Below are 17,588 nucleotides of genomic sequence, written 5' to 3'. Positions count from 1 at the left end.
TATAACTAACAGTAAGTGACCTTGGCCGCTTTCCACAAGCTGATCCGCTCTTCTGTCCTGCGAAACCAGGTTTCAGGGAGGTTAATAATGCAGCAAATCGTTGTCGGATCCGACGTCGACCAGCAGAGTTGTACACTGAGCGCATACAGGCCCTCCCAGGTGATCCTTCGCTACTCCTTATGTTATTCTGTTAGGCGGAGACGAACCTAGCGGACACACACTTTTGAGTACGCAAACTGGTGTGTCAACACTACCAGCAGGGACGTCCAGTATTGCAGCGCGATGTCTGATTGAGATCAGTTGATCACCCCGAATGAGAGTGTCCGCACGTTCCACCATTACAGGAATGACACCTGTGTGCGGCCAGACGGCACACGGGAAATCGGACACTTTTGCCCGACCTTGCTGCGATGATGGCAGACGCCTCGCCCAACGACTCACCTTGCTTTTGTTCACTGCCAGGTCTCCGTGGACACTCCGTAAGCGATGATCTGGTTTTCGACCAAAAAAGGTAAGGATTAATCAAGCAGAGTATAATTAATAATGATGTTATTAATACAAATGTAATAGAATCCTTGAAAGTAAAGTATGGGTGAAATGGAATTTTTTCAATATCTCCATTTAGGCCTAAGGGCAATGACAGTTCTCTGCTTGGAACGCAGCTTCGTTACGGACGCCATTTTGAAGTACAGTGTCGCCAGTGATCGGAACTTCATGAACCTATAGGGGATAAATTGAGAATATTCCACAGGGTCGCGCAACAAATTCCGTATTTTTCAAACTGAAATTGTCAAAGAAAAAAGTGTTGCATTACTCATCGAAAGCTACTCGTAATTTGTGTTTTTAAGTGATATAAAGATCCATTATTTCACAATATATGCATTTTTTGGTACTTTTTAACATGACTTTTGGGACCGTGGCTGCGTATACAATACAGGATAGTTTCTGCAGAGAAGGAAGCAGCAAGCAGCCACTACGGAAAATGCTAATTGTTTACACAAATAGCGGCGTTACCGGTTTAGAAACAAGACTTTTATCTTCAGACGACGGTTCACATTTAGATATGCCTTTTTTGTTGTTTAAATAAGTTTCCGGCCCTTATTTCTGTGCGCCGGACATTTCTCGTGGTGGTGGTATCTTGCAGCAAAAACTGATTTTAGAAATTATCTATTTAATCTAACTATCCTTAATGATGACTGAAGAGAATGTAAAGAAATCTTTAAGGTTGAGATATTGTAGTCTACTTACGTCGAAAATCCTGCGCCATTTTGTTGCGGTGTTATTTGCTTGTGTTCACGACATCGTCCACAGTACATACATAAACCCTTTATTTAATGTATACGTTGTGAACACATGCAAACAATATTACAGTAAAGTGACGTGGTATTTTTGACGTAAGGAAACTGTAGCTCAATATTATAGATTTGTTCACATTGTATTCAATCATTACTAACGATAGTTACGTGTACATAGGTCGTTTCTGCCATCGTTTTTCGCTGTAGGGCAACACCAACCCAAGAAACGAAGGAGCAATAAAGAGTCGTGAACTTAAATGAACGCCAAAGAAATGTGTATTTAGACGGGAAGAGCTCTCTGAAGACGAACCCGTTGGTTCGAAATCAGTAACGACGCTAGCTGTGTGAAGAAACAACGTTGCCAATAGTGGCTGGTTTCTTTATTCTCATTTCAAGAATCAGTATGTACGGTATCGTTATGAATGTGAGATGAATATCATTGACAATGTTAACCGCGAAGGAAATTATAGATTGACACAACCATTGGCATATTTTAAACTTCAACAGTAAAGTAAGTCTTGTGCAGAATTCTACTATCTTTTAGCCTACAGATGTACAATAGAGCAGACGTTCTGAAGTTTGGCTGTCGCTTTCCGGCGTCGAAGTCATTGTCATCTGCCAGGGCATGGTGAAGTACATTATGGCTGGGCAGTTTCTAAATTTCATTTAAAGATGACTGTGTCGAAAATGCAAGTTGCTGCCACTGAAGCCAGTGTGGTGACCTGCGTAGAAAGCGAACTCCACAAGAGGGAAAACATTCCCAGCGACCAAGAGGCTCAAGGAGTCGTAAGCAGCCGGCGGAGACTCCTCTGCAACAGGGGGCAGTCAGTGCGTACACCTGGCGCGACTGGAGTGGAAGAATCTGCTAACTGGCATGAAACATGGGGACAACATAAAAGCTACAGACCTATGTTGGATACCTAAGGATGTGACAAAAGTCCTGGCATAGTGATATGCACATTTACGTACCGGGGTAGTACCGCGTACGTAAGGTATAAAAGGGCAGTGCACTGGCGAAGCTGCCGTTTGTACTAACGTGATTCGTGTCATTATGGCCACACGACGGGAGTTAACAGACACTGAATGCAGAATGGTAGTTCGAGCTAGACGCATGGGACATTCTGTTTATGTAATTTTTAGGGAATTCAATATCCCGAGATCCACTGTGTCAAGAGTGTGCCGAGAATAACTAAGTTCAGGTATTACCTGTCACCACGGCAACGGTGTGACCGGCGGCCTTCACTTAACGACCGAGAGCAGCGGCGTTTGAGTAGACTGGTCAGTGCTAGCAGACAAGCAACACTCTGTGAAATAACCGCACAAATCAATGTGGGACGTACGGCAAGCGTATCACTCAGGACAGTGCGGCGGAATTTGGCATTAATGGGTTACAGCAGCAGACGACCGACGCGAGTGCCCTTGCTAACAACACGACATTACCTGCAGCACCTCTCCCGGGCTCATCACCGTATAGGTTGGACTCTACACGATTGGAAAACTGTTGATTAGTCATATGAGTCCCGATTGTAGTAAGAGCTGATGGTACGGTTCGAGTGTGGCACAGACCCGTTGAAGCCGTGGAAGTAAGGAAGATTCGGTTTAACTTTCCGTCGACATTGAGGTCATTAGGGATGGAGCACAAATTCGGATCGTGTCAAGGATGGGGAGGGAAATCAGCCGTGCCCTTTCGAAGGATCCACCTCGGCATTTGCCTGGAGGATTCAGGGAAATCACGGAAAACCTAAATCTGGATGGGCAGACGCGGGTTTGAACCGTCGTCCTCCCGAATGCGAGTCTGTGTGCTAACCACTGCGCCACCTCGTTCGATACAAAGCCATGGACCCAAGTTGTCAACAAGCCTCTGTGCAAACTGCTGGTGGTACCATTACCGTGTGGGCTGCATGTACAGTCGTGGATTCCTGTCCAGTCCTTGAATTCCTGTAAACGTGATTTGGATCGAAAGCGTAGCTACGATTAATATGCTGATGTATCGACTGCAACTAGAACATTTCGAATAAAGAGTAGGGGAAATTATTATGCGGCCCTCATCTTCGGTAACTGTGGTAGCTATTTTCGTTGTTAGGATTTCGTCACGTAAATCGGTAAAAATGGAACCCTACGAGTCTCACTTTCTTGGGCGTCTATCTGTCTACCCAACCCTTAAAACCCGTTTACTTCGAGTATGGGTGGACATAATAAGCGGAAATGTACCTCACGTCCTGCGGTATACGGTCCCTTGGTGGTGTAAAAAAGTGAGCTATGTCAACGCAATCTAAAGATACGCGAAAGGTCAAAAAATGGCTCTAAAAACTATGTCACCAAACTGCTTAGGTCATCAGTCCCCTAGATCTAGAACTACTTAAACCTTCCTAACCTAAGACACATCCATGCCCGGGGAAGGATTCGAACAGACGGCGCAAGCAGCCGCGCGGTCCGCGATATGACGTCGCTGAGCGCACGGCTAACCCGCGCCGGCAAGCTGTTAACATCACCTGGTGTTGCTAAAAAGTTATTCACTTCTGGAGAATGATTTTCTGCGCAGTTCATTTAAGAAAGAATAACTGAAATATATTTGATGTTACGGAAGACGAAGGACGCCTAATTCATTTCCCCTTGTCTTTATTCATGATAGATTCGCAATCTGAGCACACGTACTATCCATAACCACACTTAAGATCCAAGTCATAGTCACAGATATGCGAATACAACACATTGGCTTATACCTGAGGTATTTCGTATCCCACGAAGTGGTGGCAGACGATGCTGTGGCGTTTTCGAAGGGTGAGTTTCTCCAGTATCTCAGCACATCAGCTGCGCGAACTTGCATAGTATGTTGGTAGCACTTGCCTGTTATGCTGTGTAGCAGACTTTAAAGCTGTGCGGACCAGCATAACGAAAAGGCGAGGGGTCTCGCTCGTTTTATCCACGACTGTACATGGAACGGACTTGGTTCTCGGTTATGTTCAGCTTTTTGTAGATCATTTATGGAGTTCGTGTTCTCAAACAAAGTGGAATTTTATTGATGGCAGTGCGTTATTTCACAGGGCCACATATGTTCGGAATTGGTTGAAAGAACATTCTGGACAATTCGAGAGAATGATGCGGCCACTCAGATCGCTCAACATAAATCTCATCGAACATTTATGGGACATAATCGCGAGGTCAGCTAGTCTACAAGTAATGCACCGGCAACACTTTCGAGATTATGGACGGCTGTAGAGGAGGTATAGCACAGTATTTCTGCACGAAACTTCCAACGACTTGTAGACTCCATGCCACATCGAGTTCCTGCGCTACGCCGTACGAAAGGAGATCCGACATAATATTAGGACGTATCCCATGAGTTCCGTCATTCTGGACGCGACATGCAACACAGATCCTAACACGATTAGCAATAGCACACAAGGCCTTAGTGGATAAAGTATTGGAATTTTTTCTTAACTAACGATAAACTTTAAAACTCCGATAAGAACTCGAGGACGAATGTTGCAAAATTACATTGCATGTCTTAGGTATGCAGCCCTTGCGGTTCACCAAGAATGTGGGTAAGAGATATGTGTTTCAGTACCATTTAGAGATAGTAAACACCTCTCACTGCTATCGAGGGTACTTTGAGGGCTATTCAGTATCGGTATACGAGCCTGTAATCCACAGCCAAGCTCCACAGTCAATATTTCTGCTTTGGGTTCGCTTTTGAGGACGATAATGCACGGCCACTCCATGCCCATCTCATGAACAGCTTCCTCCAGGAAGCAGTAACCAACCAAATGCAACAGCCTTCCCTATCCACGGACATGAAACTGATTGAGTGTTACTGGGACCAACTGAAAGTTGCAGTGAGTCATCGTAGGAACATCCCCTCTCCCTTCCCCACTACCCCTTCCTCTTCCCCTGTACAACGTCTGGATGGATACTTAGAAGATGGTACAGGCTTGAGCGGAAAAGTCTCAACTATCTTGTGGACAGAATTCCAAGTAGGAGCGCCAAGCAGGTTACAAAGCATGGGTTGGACCAATCCAACACTGAATGTGAGCCACAAGTAGTTTTTGATATCACAGATGTGCAATTTTCAGTACTGTTATGTTTTCTTCTTTAATTTCAAAACATCCATCTTTCCATACTGTGTTTCAGTCTAGACCTACAAACGTTCCCAAACAAGCTGTGAAAAGGTTTATAGCAGTTTATATAATTTTACCATTAAGTTCACGTCCTTGCTGTTTTGTTGACAGATGTCTCAGTTACATCGGCAAAATGTTATTTAGTTCCTACAGCGAATTGAATAACAGATCCTCGTTAGTCGGAATTGAGTTAATGTGACACGCTGTGGACTCTTTACCTTTTCCAGTCTACTAGGCTGTCTTCCAGTCTCAGGCAAGGCAGGCAACAAAATATTCTTAGAATCATCCAGACAATTGGAAAATGTCCGGTTTTCATTCAAGGTTTTGGAAGTCAAGTGAAGTCAGATACCACCATAAGCTGCTTTCATGACTCTAACTGAATCGCGTACTAGTCATGGGAAGACATAGATGGAACCTGGGTAAATTATACTTTTAACAAAGTAAAAAGCATTTGATACTGTGGCAGGTTTAAATGGTTCAAATGGCTCTGAGCACTATGGGACTCAACTGCTGTGGTTATCAGTCCCATAGGACTTAGAACTACTTAAACCTAACTAACCTAAGGACACCACACACATCCATGCCCGAGGCAGGATTCGAACCTGTGACCGTAGCAGTCGCACGGTTCCGGACTGCGCGCCTAGAACCGCGAGACCACCGCGGCCGGCTACTGTGACAGACATATGTGCCGGTATTAAAAGGATAAATTCTGCCACAACCAACTACAGGAGAGAAACGAGAAAAATGAAAGTTATTAAAAAACTCAAACAGAAAGAGATGAGGTACATAAATCAACTTCCTCACGTCACTGAATTTCTCATATAAGTTTTTTCTCTATCATTTATAAAATAATAGTACTTGATAGGTAAACGTGAGAAATGTTACTCTTTCTGATGAACAGAGTTCGTTTACTTATTCTGGAGAGAGTTGCAACAAAGAGTAGCATTATTTTTTTCTGTTATGTAGCTGACGTACTTGAACCAGATGCGTACAAAACAATTTAAATAAAATTTGTATCAATTTCAGTCAGCAATGTACCAAGATTTGGGTGCAGTAGCAAACTCCTGTACATAACCGGCTGTGTGCAGATGCACGTTCTGGTAGCTGAATATTCGTTTAAATAAAGTATGAAATGAGTGGACATTTTCTGAATACACAACTCAGTGCGCCTGTTACACGGCCTGTGCTGTGGACGAGATGTAAAGTTGCTGAAATCCCCGAGCGATAAGTTTCCCCGATGCGCTGCTTCCCAGTCGTGTTTGGTTAGGCGGCAGAATGTAGTCTTACAATGGCGTTCACAAGGCACGCCAGAATGCACACACAAACGTAGTTCAGTCTGCCGCAAATAATGACGTGGAATAAACCCGATATCAGTATCCAACGAGTACGTTGTCATGTTGCCGATGTTTGGCTAGTGTCTGCACCATATAAACAAACCAGCCTAGAGTGTCATCCCGAGACACCAGCAACTTTACACGTCGTCTACAGGCCGTCATTAAGATGTGTTGAGTAGTGCTTTCAGGAAAATGATACTCCTTTGAACATCTCATTGCAATAACCATTTCATCACTAAACATCCTGTCAGTTACCTACTGCAGGTTGCATCCACCCTTAAGGCTTTGAGCGTTTCTAGCTGAAACACCCTATATACGAGGGTTCCAACTTTAATAGTGGCAGCTATTTATTTACACCACGTACAAAATAGATACGTGTTTCAAAGTTTTACTGACCTTCAAAGTAGTCACCAGCATTGTGTATAACCCATTGCCAGCGATGTGGAAGTCGTAGGATACTCTTAGCAGTGCCAGTTCGAGCGGCGCGATCTATTGCCCGATGAATTTGTAGCAGTTCTGAAGCGAATGCCGTGAAGTGTTTACTTCAGTTTAGAAATAAAGTTGAACTCACGAGGGCCGGCCGGGGTGGCCGAGTGGTTCTAGGCGCTACAGTTTGGAACCGCGCGACCGCTACGGACGCAGGTTCGAATCCTGCCTCGGGTATGGATATGTGTGATGTCCTTAAGTTAGTTAGGTTTAAGTACTTCTAAGTTCTAGGGGACTGATGACCTTAGAAGTGAAGTCCCATAGTGCTCAAAGCCATTTGAACCATTTGATTACCACTGTCTTAGTATACATCCTTCCTTCCAATCATATCTTCCTCGTTTCCCAGCTTTCTTAGCTGATGCAACCTTCATAAAATTCCTTTTCCCAAAACTCACCATGTCAAAAGGCATCTATTTTTTACATCTATAAATTCTTATTACGTCTGCCACTACAATTATTATTATTACTATTATTATTATTATTATTATTATTTATCACTATTAGTGCCAGCAATTGCAGCAGTACAAGTGTTGCTAATGTTAACTTCATTAGTTCTATTATTTACTCACATTGTCGCTTGAAACGCACAAATCATTTTAATACTATTTGTCATATTAAAATCTTTCTTAGGTAATTTTCTTAGGTAACTATGATGTGACAAAGGTACTCTGTATGTGACACCCTGGTCCGTTGTAAGAGAAGACCAAATGGCCCTAATCTTATCAGCTTCAATAAATAAAATAATGTAGAAATAAAGATAAAAACAGTTTTTTAACTCACGAGGGCGTACGGTAGGCGAGTGCAAGTAGGTGGTATAGCACTTAGCAGTCCCATCAGCCAGACAAATCAATAACAGCTTGCACTATACGTGCTTGAGCATTGTCCTGCAAAATGATGGTTAGGTCCTGCAGAAAGTGTCATCACTTCTGTCTCTATGCTGTTCATTTTTGGAGCGCAACCTACGACCAGCTTATACACAGAAGTGATGACACTTTCCGCAGGACCTGACAATCATTTTGCTTGACAATGCTCAAGCACGTACAGTGCAACCGGCCACTGATCTGTTTGACTGATGGGGCTGCAAAGTGCTATGCCACCTACTGCCCTCCCCTGACTTAAGCCCTCGTAAGTTCAACTCGATTTCTAAACTGAAGGAAACACTTCACGGGATTCGCTTCATAACTGCTACAAATTCGTCGGGTAACAGATCGCGCCGCTCGAACTGTTAACGCAACTGGCACTGTATCCTACGACTTCCACATCGCTGGCAACGGGTTATACACAATGCTTGTCACTACTCTGAAGGTCAGTAAAACGTAGAAACAAGTATCTGTTTTGTACAAGATGTAAATAAATAGTTGCCACTATTAAGTTCCAACCCTCGTATGCGTATCTGAGACCTTATAGGTCTTTGACATCGCGGAAATCGTCATTTTGGTGCCTTTCTTTCGCCTGGTGCCACAGTTTCTTTTACCATCCTATACTTCTTCCCAGTTAATGGTGTTAAAAGCGTTAACAGGTTCAGTTATATTTATCAGTTGATGCTGCAGTATTTGTACCTATCACTTGGACATACATTTGCATCACACAGGGTAAATCGGCCATAACGAGTAAAACTTCATTGTCCAAGCTGCACGTATTCGAAAGACAAGCTGATGATTCAGCTGTGTGGAGGCGATGGGAATTAATGTATTTCCCGAACGCAGAATCTCTCATTCTACAACAGAACGAGCTCAAATCAAAGTTTCTGCCAGATTAACCCTCACAATACCATGAGGTGGCGGGATTAGGGAGATACTTTATGCCCACGTATTGAAAATATTGTAATGTGGTGAGTTACATTGTATTTTACAGTTTTAAAAAACATGTTTCCCGAATGAAAAATGCTCCTATCACAGCACAAGAAAGGCAAATACGTCCTGGGCAGACTTAGAGATGTAAAAGAAGGGAACTAGCTTTTCGACTTGCCTGGCTGTTTCAAAGATGTCTACGTCAAAACATTTTGCCATATTTGGAATTTTTTACTTCTTACTAGTAGTACCCATGTCATGTAGACTCATGTAAACAAAAAAAAGCCAAAAGATTCAAAATGGTTCAAATGGCTCTGAGCACTATGGGTCTCAACTTCTGAGGTCATCAGTCCCCTAGAACTTAGAACTACTTAAACCTAACTAACCTAAGGACATCACACATCCATGCCCGAGGCAGGATTCGAACCTGCGACCGTAGCGGTCTCGCGGTTCCAGACTGTAGCGCCTAGAACCGCACGGCCACTTCGGCCGGCAAGCCAAAAGAGGTAGGACGCTCATATGCATAGGACATGGACATTAGTGAATTCCTCACCCCAGTGTCTTCTCTCCTATCAGCTTCATGACCTGACTCAAGTTTCTCTGAGTTTATCCTTAACATGGATCTTATTTGAAACCTCTGTTCATGGTATGTGCCTGGGCAAAGGCAACGCACCGTATGACTGACTGCGGGAAGCTCTACAGACTCTTAGTGAACAGTGCAGCGACTCATAACAGCCTAAGATCGAAGTAAAACATCTCTCATTTATAAGTAGATTTTTTTTAAAAAAAATCTCCTACAAAACAGTAGATCTGAGAACACTGCTGTCAAGGCTCAACTTAACGCCGGCACAGATAAGTCTTTGGGATCGGTACATCAGCGCCACATACTGTGGCACCACTGTAGATGCAGAGTGTTCGCAAATTCTTGTAACAGACTTCTAGGACTGGTAGAGAGGCGTGAGCACATAATATTCTGAATAGGAATTCATGTCCGAAAAGTCATCCAACGACTTTGCAGAGCGTCAGTCACAGGCACCGGCGCTTGTAAATGTTTGTACATACAGGGTGATTCCGTGATGATGTCACAAACTGTCAAGGGTAATGCAAATGAGCGTTTGGCGTCATTGGCCGTTAGGCCCATTACGGGACAGGTCTGGCCGCCTTGGTGCAGGTCTTATTACATTCGACGCCACATTGGGCGACCTGCGCGACGGATAGGGATGAATTGATGAAGACAACACCCAGTCAATGGGCGGATAAAATTTCCTACCCAGCCGGGAATCGAACCCGGTCCCGTAGGAAGGCAATCCGTCAGGCTGACCACTCAGCTATCGGGGAGGACACCTTCAAGGGTGATGGAGACGGATAAATATATCCGTTTGAGGTAAGGGTCTCTGTACCGGAAACAATCGAGTCGAAAGCCACAAGTGAAAATAATTCTGACAGTGGAATAGATGTGCTGGTAATGTTGTTACTAAGATTGTAATGTAGGCACCTTTCAGAGGGGGCCGGTATGGACCAACACAAGAAAAAATGTCCAATAAACATGCGCCCTAAAATGCATAACTGTGGAACTATGGGCACCTGTTCATCTTCGCTACTGTGAAACACATCTCCTCTACGGAACAAGTGCTCGTAAGGCTTAAGGTATGCAGTTTATAGCCCATGTTTGCGAGATAATTTTTCTTGCTTTGGTTCACACTACCATCTCTGAAAGGTGCATAACCTACATTCTTAGCAGCAACAGTACCGGTACATGTGTTTCATTGTTAGATGTATCAGTATGAATCTCGTCTGTAGCCTTAGACTCGTTCGCTACGGATGGGGATCTACATCTACATCTACATCTACATACAGACTCTGCAATCCACCATACGGTGCGTGGCGGAGGGTACCTCATACCACAACTAGCATCCTCTCTCCCTGTTCCAAACAGAACGAGGGAAAAATGACTGCCTATATGCCTCTGTACGAACCCTAATGTCTCTTATCTTCTTTGTGGTCTTTCTGCAAATGTAAGTTGGCGGCAGTAAAATTGTACTGCAGTCAGCCTCAAATGCTGGTTCTCTAAATTTCCTCAGTAGCGATTCACGAAAAGAACGCCTCCTTTCATCTACAGACTCCCACCCGAGTTCCTGAAGCATTTCCGTAACACTCGCGTGATGATCAAACCTACCAGTAACAAATCTAGCAGCCCGCCTCTGAATTGCTTCTATGTCCTCCCTCAATCCGACCTGATAGGGATCCCAAACGCTCGAGCAGTACTCAAGAATAGGTCGTATTAGTGTTTTATAAGCGGTATCCTTTACAGATGACCCACATCTTCCCAAAATTCTACTAATGAACCGAAGACGACTATCCGCCTTCCCCACGACTGCCATTACATGCTTGTCCCACTTCATATCGCTCTGCAATGTTACGCCCAAATATTTAATCGACGTGACTGTGTCAAGCGCTACACTGCTAATGGAGTATTCAAACATTACAAGATTCTTTTTCCTATTCGTCAGCATTAATTTACATTTATCTATATTTAGAGTTAGCTGCCATTCTTTACACCAATCACAAATCCTGTCGAAGTCATCTTGTATCCTCCTACAGTCAATCAACGACGACACCTTCCCGTGCACCACAGCATCATCAGCAAACAGCCGCACATTGCTATCCACCCTAACCCAAAGATCTTTTACGTAGATAGAAAACAACAGCGGACCTACCACACTTCCCTGGGGCACTCCAGATGAACACTCACGATCGAGGGCAACGTACTGGGTTCTATTACTTGAGAAGTCTTCGAGCCACTCACATACTTGGGAACCAATCGCATATGGTCATACCTTAGTTAGGAGTCTGCAGTGGGGCACCGAGTCAAACGCTTTCCGGAAGTCAAGGAATATGGCATCCGTGTGATACCCTTCATCCATGATTCACAAGATTTCATGTGAAAAAAGGGCGAGTTGAGTTTCGCATGAGCGGATAAAATCTCCGACCCAGCCGGGATTCGAACCCGGTACCGTAGGATGGCAATCCGTCAGGCTGACCACTTTTTTTTTTTTTTTTTTTTTTTTTTTTTACAAATTTGCCTTTTATTAGTTCTCTACATCAGAAATGAGGAAACACATTCAGAACAGAATACACAGCTATGAAACTTTTCTGCACAATTATATACAACACAAAACTGATACAAAAATAAAACATTTGCACCTGAAGTAGAGCCCTAAGGACAGAAACTGTACACCTACCTTTAATATTTCATTTTTAAGTGTATCAAAAATTGTAATTAGAAAATTACTATAAAAATAACGATCATCATCATTCACGTTAATTGATACAGCAGCTTCCAATGTAAGTGCAATTTACAATCTACTGTACTTCACATACTGCAACATTCTGCTTAAAGCTTTCCCTTGCCAGTGATATATAAGATGTGGATAAACTAACAAATTAATGCCTCTCTCATCATTCACTTTCAGGATCAGATCTCCCTTTAAATTACAATTTTAACAAATGTGTGCCATATTTAACCCACGTCTTGACAGAGAGTAACCAATGTTCTTTGTTTTGAACAAAAATACAGTACCATACGTATTTCGCACCAAAAAAAAGTTAAACCAGCATTTGAATTTCAGTTCTAAGAATGTTTCAATAATCGTAAGGTCAAATGCTGATTTCGTTTTGTGCATTACGTGATGTACAGTCCTCTACTCGGTATGGCAATAACAGGGATTGGAGTCTCTTCAAATTAACGTGGATTACACTAGATCTTGCTCAGGTTCTGTTTTACTCCTTTTATTATCTGACATATCCAAGTCCAACTTACGCTTCTTCCTCACTAAATGGGTGATATTGGACACCGGCTTTGATTCAATGGATGAAGCTGATGTTGATAACGATGCAGACGAAGTACCAGCCTGACCAGAACATCCCTGCTGATCTTCACAGCGCTTCTCAAACATCGCCTTCAATGTTTCATTTTTGAAGTCTTTCATATCCTGAATTTTGTCTTTAATCTCAGGCAGTAAAGCCGTTATTTCTGTGATTTCACCGTCTATAGTATAAAATGCATCAGATTTGGATTCTTCCGCCACTTCACTGCCACTGTCCTTTCTCTGCTCCAGGATTTTAATTCTTTCTTCCAGCACCTCAACAGCTTCGGAAAAGTACTTTATAGATTCGTCGAAATTGCTTGCAAGTGAATGAGCTAAGCCTAGCTGGTACAATGTTTCCACTACACACCTATCATCGGTTTTGAGAAGTTTCTTTCTAATTTCTAAACATCTATTTATATCTTCTATAGCTGAAGTATAGTTTTCAGATTCTAAACCAATCTCGCCCAAATACATGTGTACTTCTGCAAGTTTAATGTTTTGGTCGTTGTCCGCTTGTCTCTGAAAAATAATTTTCAAGAGTTCCAACATTTCCCACGCCAATTTCAGATTACTCACTGTCTCAGCATCATCGTCATCTTTCTCACCATTATCCTCGCTACCAACAGGTTCGCTATCTACAGTGGGAGCACTATCCGCAGCAGTATCTTCTACTTTCTCATTTTCATGTTTTGCAGATTCCTCCTTCTCACAATTATCTTCCGCACCAGCTTCTTGTTCCTCCTGCTCGTTCTCTTCCTATTTTGGTTCAAATGGCTCTGAGCACAATGGGACTCAACTGCTGAGGTCATTAGTCCCCTAGAACTTAGAACTAGTTAAACCTAACTAACCTAAGGACATCACAAACATCCATGCCCGAGGCAGGATTCGAACCTGCGACCGTAGCGGTCTTGCGGATCCGGACTGCAGCGCCTTTAACCGCACGGCCACTCCGGCCGGCTACTCAGCTATCGTGGCGGACACTTTCAAGGGTAATGGAGACGGATAAATACATCCGTTTGAGGTAAGGGTCTCTGTACCAGTAACAAAGGAGTCGAAAGTAGTTCTGATACCTCTGACAGTGGGATAGATGTGCTGGTAATGTTATTACTAAGATTGTAATGTAGGCAATTTTCAGAGGGCGCTGGTATGGACCAGCACAAGAAAAAATGTCCAATAAACATGGGCCCTAAAATGCATAACTGTGGAGTTATGGGCACCTGTTCATCTTCGCTACTGTGAAACACATCTCCTCTACGGAACAAGTGCTCTTAAGGCTTAAGGTATGCAGTTTGGAGCCCATGTTTGCGAGATAATTTTTCTTGCTTTGGTTCACACTACCATCTCTGAAAGGTGCATAACCTACATTCTCAGCAGCAACAGTACCGGTACATCTGTTTCATTGTTAGAGGTATCACCATGAATCTCGCCTGTAGCCTTAGACTCGTTCGTTTCCCGTACAGGGACCCTTTCCTCAAATTGATACATCTCCATCATGAAAGTTTGTAACATTATCACAGAATCACGCTGTATATACATACATTCACAGGTGCTGGCACCTATAACTTTGGCGTTCTATAGCGTCGCTGGATGACATTTCCGGACATTGGCTCCTATTCAAAATATTATGTACTCACTCCCCTTTACATGTTCTAAAGGTTTGAAACGGGAATTTCCGAACGCCTTGCAGATCCTCCTTGTGTGCCAGCTATTTTGTTGTTATTCTTGCGTGAGTGACACCTTAAGGCACTGTGAAGCATTGAAAGTCTTGACTGTGGTCGACAATCACCGCAGTTCTTGTTTCAAATCTCATCGGATAGTCGTATTCTGACTGGATGTACTGATGTCACGTTTGGTTCAACGTAGTACAGAGGTCACTGACGTCAATTCCCCACTCTGCTTCTACGCCACTCTCGTCTACATTATAGACTTGGCCACTGTTTCTATGTTTCGATACAGTGTATCGATACGTGGAACTGTTTCAGTGTTTCGGAACGGCTGTGGTTCACTGTTTCGAAACAGTGGTGTTTCATTCCACCCTGTCTCGGATAACCGGACCAGATTCGATCTCGAGCCAGACACAGAAACTGTATCGTTGTTTCAAAATAAGGCTCTTTCAGTCCACCTGTGCTTGGAACGGACTAATTGTATCGAAACAGTGATGTTTCATTTCACTCTGTGTCGGACGAGATTCGGGCTCGGCACAGGTACTGAAACACAACATACCACCTCATGAAACTCTTTCAAGAGTGTCGAAATCTTTTTGACAAGCAATAGCATGAAGCTTAAGATATCCGAAAATAAAGCTTCGTTTCTAGCTGACTGTCCTATTCCAAAATGGCGTGACATCTGGTTTATAAACACTAACCAAACAATAAAACAACGCATACTATTCACATTCAAAATAATAAATATGTGAAAATCATTCAGTTAAATTACACTTTTTCTATAACATACGCCTCTCTGTTCATATACAGTAGTCATATTAAGAAACGCAAGTAAGCCTACAACATTTTGAATAAAAAAAGGCGTAGAGTGACAGTTATTAGACATATACATAAATTTGATGTAGGTATAATTGCAAGCAATCTTTTTGACATATATCACTGATAGTGTAATGGTGAACGGGATGGGCTGGGAAGCATGGTGAATTTATAGTAACGATTCGAAACACCTTGAAAGACAAAATTTTTGACTGTTATATTTTGTTATTTATTCGAATTATTTGGCGTTATTTGTGTCTATAGTCACTAAGCCTATTATCCACAATGATTCCCTTTGTTTACATGGAAATTAGCAGGACGGGTATATTACCCATACTAACGGAATGTGGGAACCCCAGTAGAGTATCCGTTGTTTCTGCAGTTTGCTCCCACCTCCCGTTCGTGGTGGTTCTTCTGTCTTCAGCTATGACTGTCCTCAGCCAATTGAAAAGCATGAAAGTCACACGACACGAAAGCAGCGCATTTGCTGCAGGAAATACGAAACTGCCAAGACGCCTAAGTGATAGTTTCATACTTTCTGCGACGTGATTAGTGCTCTCACACCACATTTGTGTTTATATGCATGGACATAATTATACAGTAGACATTCAAGATGATGAAATGTGTAGGTTTATTAGATTACAAAACACAAACTGTGTTTTTGTTTATATGGACATACTTATACAGTAGACATTCAAGATGATGTGTAGGTTTATTAGATTACAAAACACAAACTGTGTTTGTGTTTATATTTATACAGTAGACATTCAAGATGATAAAATGTGTGGGTTTATTAGATTACAAAACATAAACTGTTTCACTGTTTCGAAACAGCGTATTGGAACATTACATTGTACTGTTTCATTTGTTTCGAAACAGTTACGTGTTTCAGTTTGCCCATTTCTACTACATAATTTGGGCGGGCACTCACCTTGAAGCGCAGCGGTCCGACCGGTGGAGCCGCGTAGGGGATTCCCTGGAAGGAGCAGTAGGGGAACCCCCACACTGTGCGCCGGCGGCGGCCGAGCAGCTCGCCCTGCGAGATGCGCACCTTCACCGTTTCTTGCTCCGCGCCTGCCATGCTCGCTGCTGCTTCTCGCGCTACTGCTGAATTGCGTCGCCTAGAAAGCGAGGCAGGCGGTCAGAGGCAGGCGGCTACGTAACCGATGGACTCGCGCGGTTGAAGGATAAGATAACGACATCCAGTACCTCCGCTAATGACGAGGCAGAAACGGCCGCGACTAGTAAAGTGGCACCTGTCCTCTGTGACGGATGAGGTCAAACGCAATGACGAGCATTTTCGTGAGGTGGCAATGCGGTATTTTCCACTGTTCGGTCGCTGCAGGCCGCGTTTCCCAGCGCGCCGCTGCACAGTACCTACACTGAAGAGCCAAAGAAACTGGCACAACTGCCTGATATCGTTTAGGGCCACCACGAGCATGCAGAAGTGCCGCAATACGACGTGTCATGGACTCGACTAACGTCTGAAGTACTGCGCAGAGAGAACTGACACCATGAATCGTGCAGGGCTGTCCATAAATCAGTGGGACTACGAGGGGGTGGAGATATCTTCTGAACAGCACGTTGCAAGGCAGATATACTCAGTAATGTTTGGTGGCTAACGGAAGTGTTTAAACTCAGATGAGCGTTCTTGGAGCCACTCTGTTGCAATTCTGGATGTGTGGGGTGTCGCATTGTCCTGCTGGAATCGCCCGTCAGAGTTAACAATGGACAGGAATGGATGCAGGTGAATCAGACAGGATGCTTACGTACGTCTCACCTGTCAGCGTCGTATATGGACGTATCAGGGGTCCCATATCACTCCAACTGCACACGCCCCTCGCCATTATGGAGCTTCCACCAGCTTGAACAGTCCCCTGCTGACATGCAGGATCCATGGATTCAAGAGGTTGTTTCCATACCCGTACACGTCCATCCGCTAGATACTATTTTAAACGAGACTCGTTCGACCAGGAAACATGTTTCCAGTGATCAACAGTCCAATGTCGGTGTTGGTGGGCCCAGGCGAGGCATAAAACTTTGTGTCGTGCGCTCACCAAGGGTACACGATTGGGCCTTTGGCTCCAAAAGCCCATATCGATGATGTTTCGTTGAATTGTTCGCACACTGACACTTATTGATGGCCTAGTGTTGAAATCTGCAGCAATTTGCAAAGGGTTGCACTTCTTGTCTTCAGTCGTCTTTGACCCCGTTCT

General features: G+C 43.6%; 2 protein-coding genes across 2 annotated transcripts in view; both read right to left on the bottom strand.

The window, feature by feature from the left end:
* The window catches only part of LOC126425165 (esterase FE4-like), a 70,645-nt gene extending 54,175 nt beyond the window's left edge, over positions 1–16,470 (bottom strand). The window contains exon 1 of the mRNA XM_050088117.1: positions 16,304–16,470. Within this exon, the coding sequence (XP_049944074.1) occupies positions 16,304–16,453 (150 nt within the window). The 5' untranslated portion in view covers positions 16,454–16,470. The remainder of the gene's footprint in view (positions 1–16,303) is intronic.
* Positions 1–17,588, bottom strand: part of LOC126425164 (esterase FE4-like) — a 346,217-nt gene that overhangs the window by 157,056 nt on the left and 171,573 nt on the right. The window lies entirely within an intron of this gene.

Source organism: Schistocerca serialis, chromosome 10, assembly GCF_023864345.2.
Source record: "Schistocerca serialis cubense isolate TAMUIC-IGC-003099 chromosome 10, iqSchSeri2.2, whole genome shotgun sequence".
Taxonomy (NCBI): domain Eukaryota; kingdom Metazoa; phylum Arthropoda; class Insecta; order Orthoptera; family Acrididae; genus Schistocerca; species Schistocerca serialis.
Note: the sequence above shows the minus strand (reverse complement) of the source record. Positions and strands in the feature narration are given on the sequence as shown.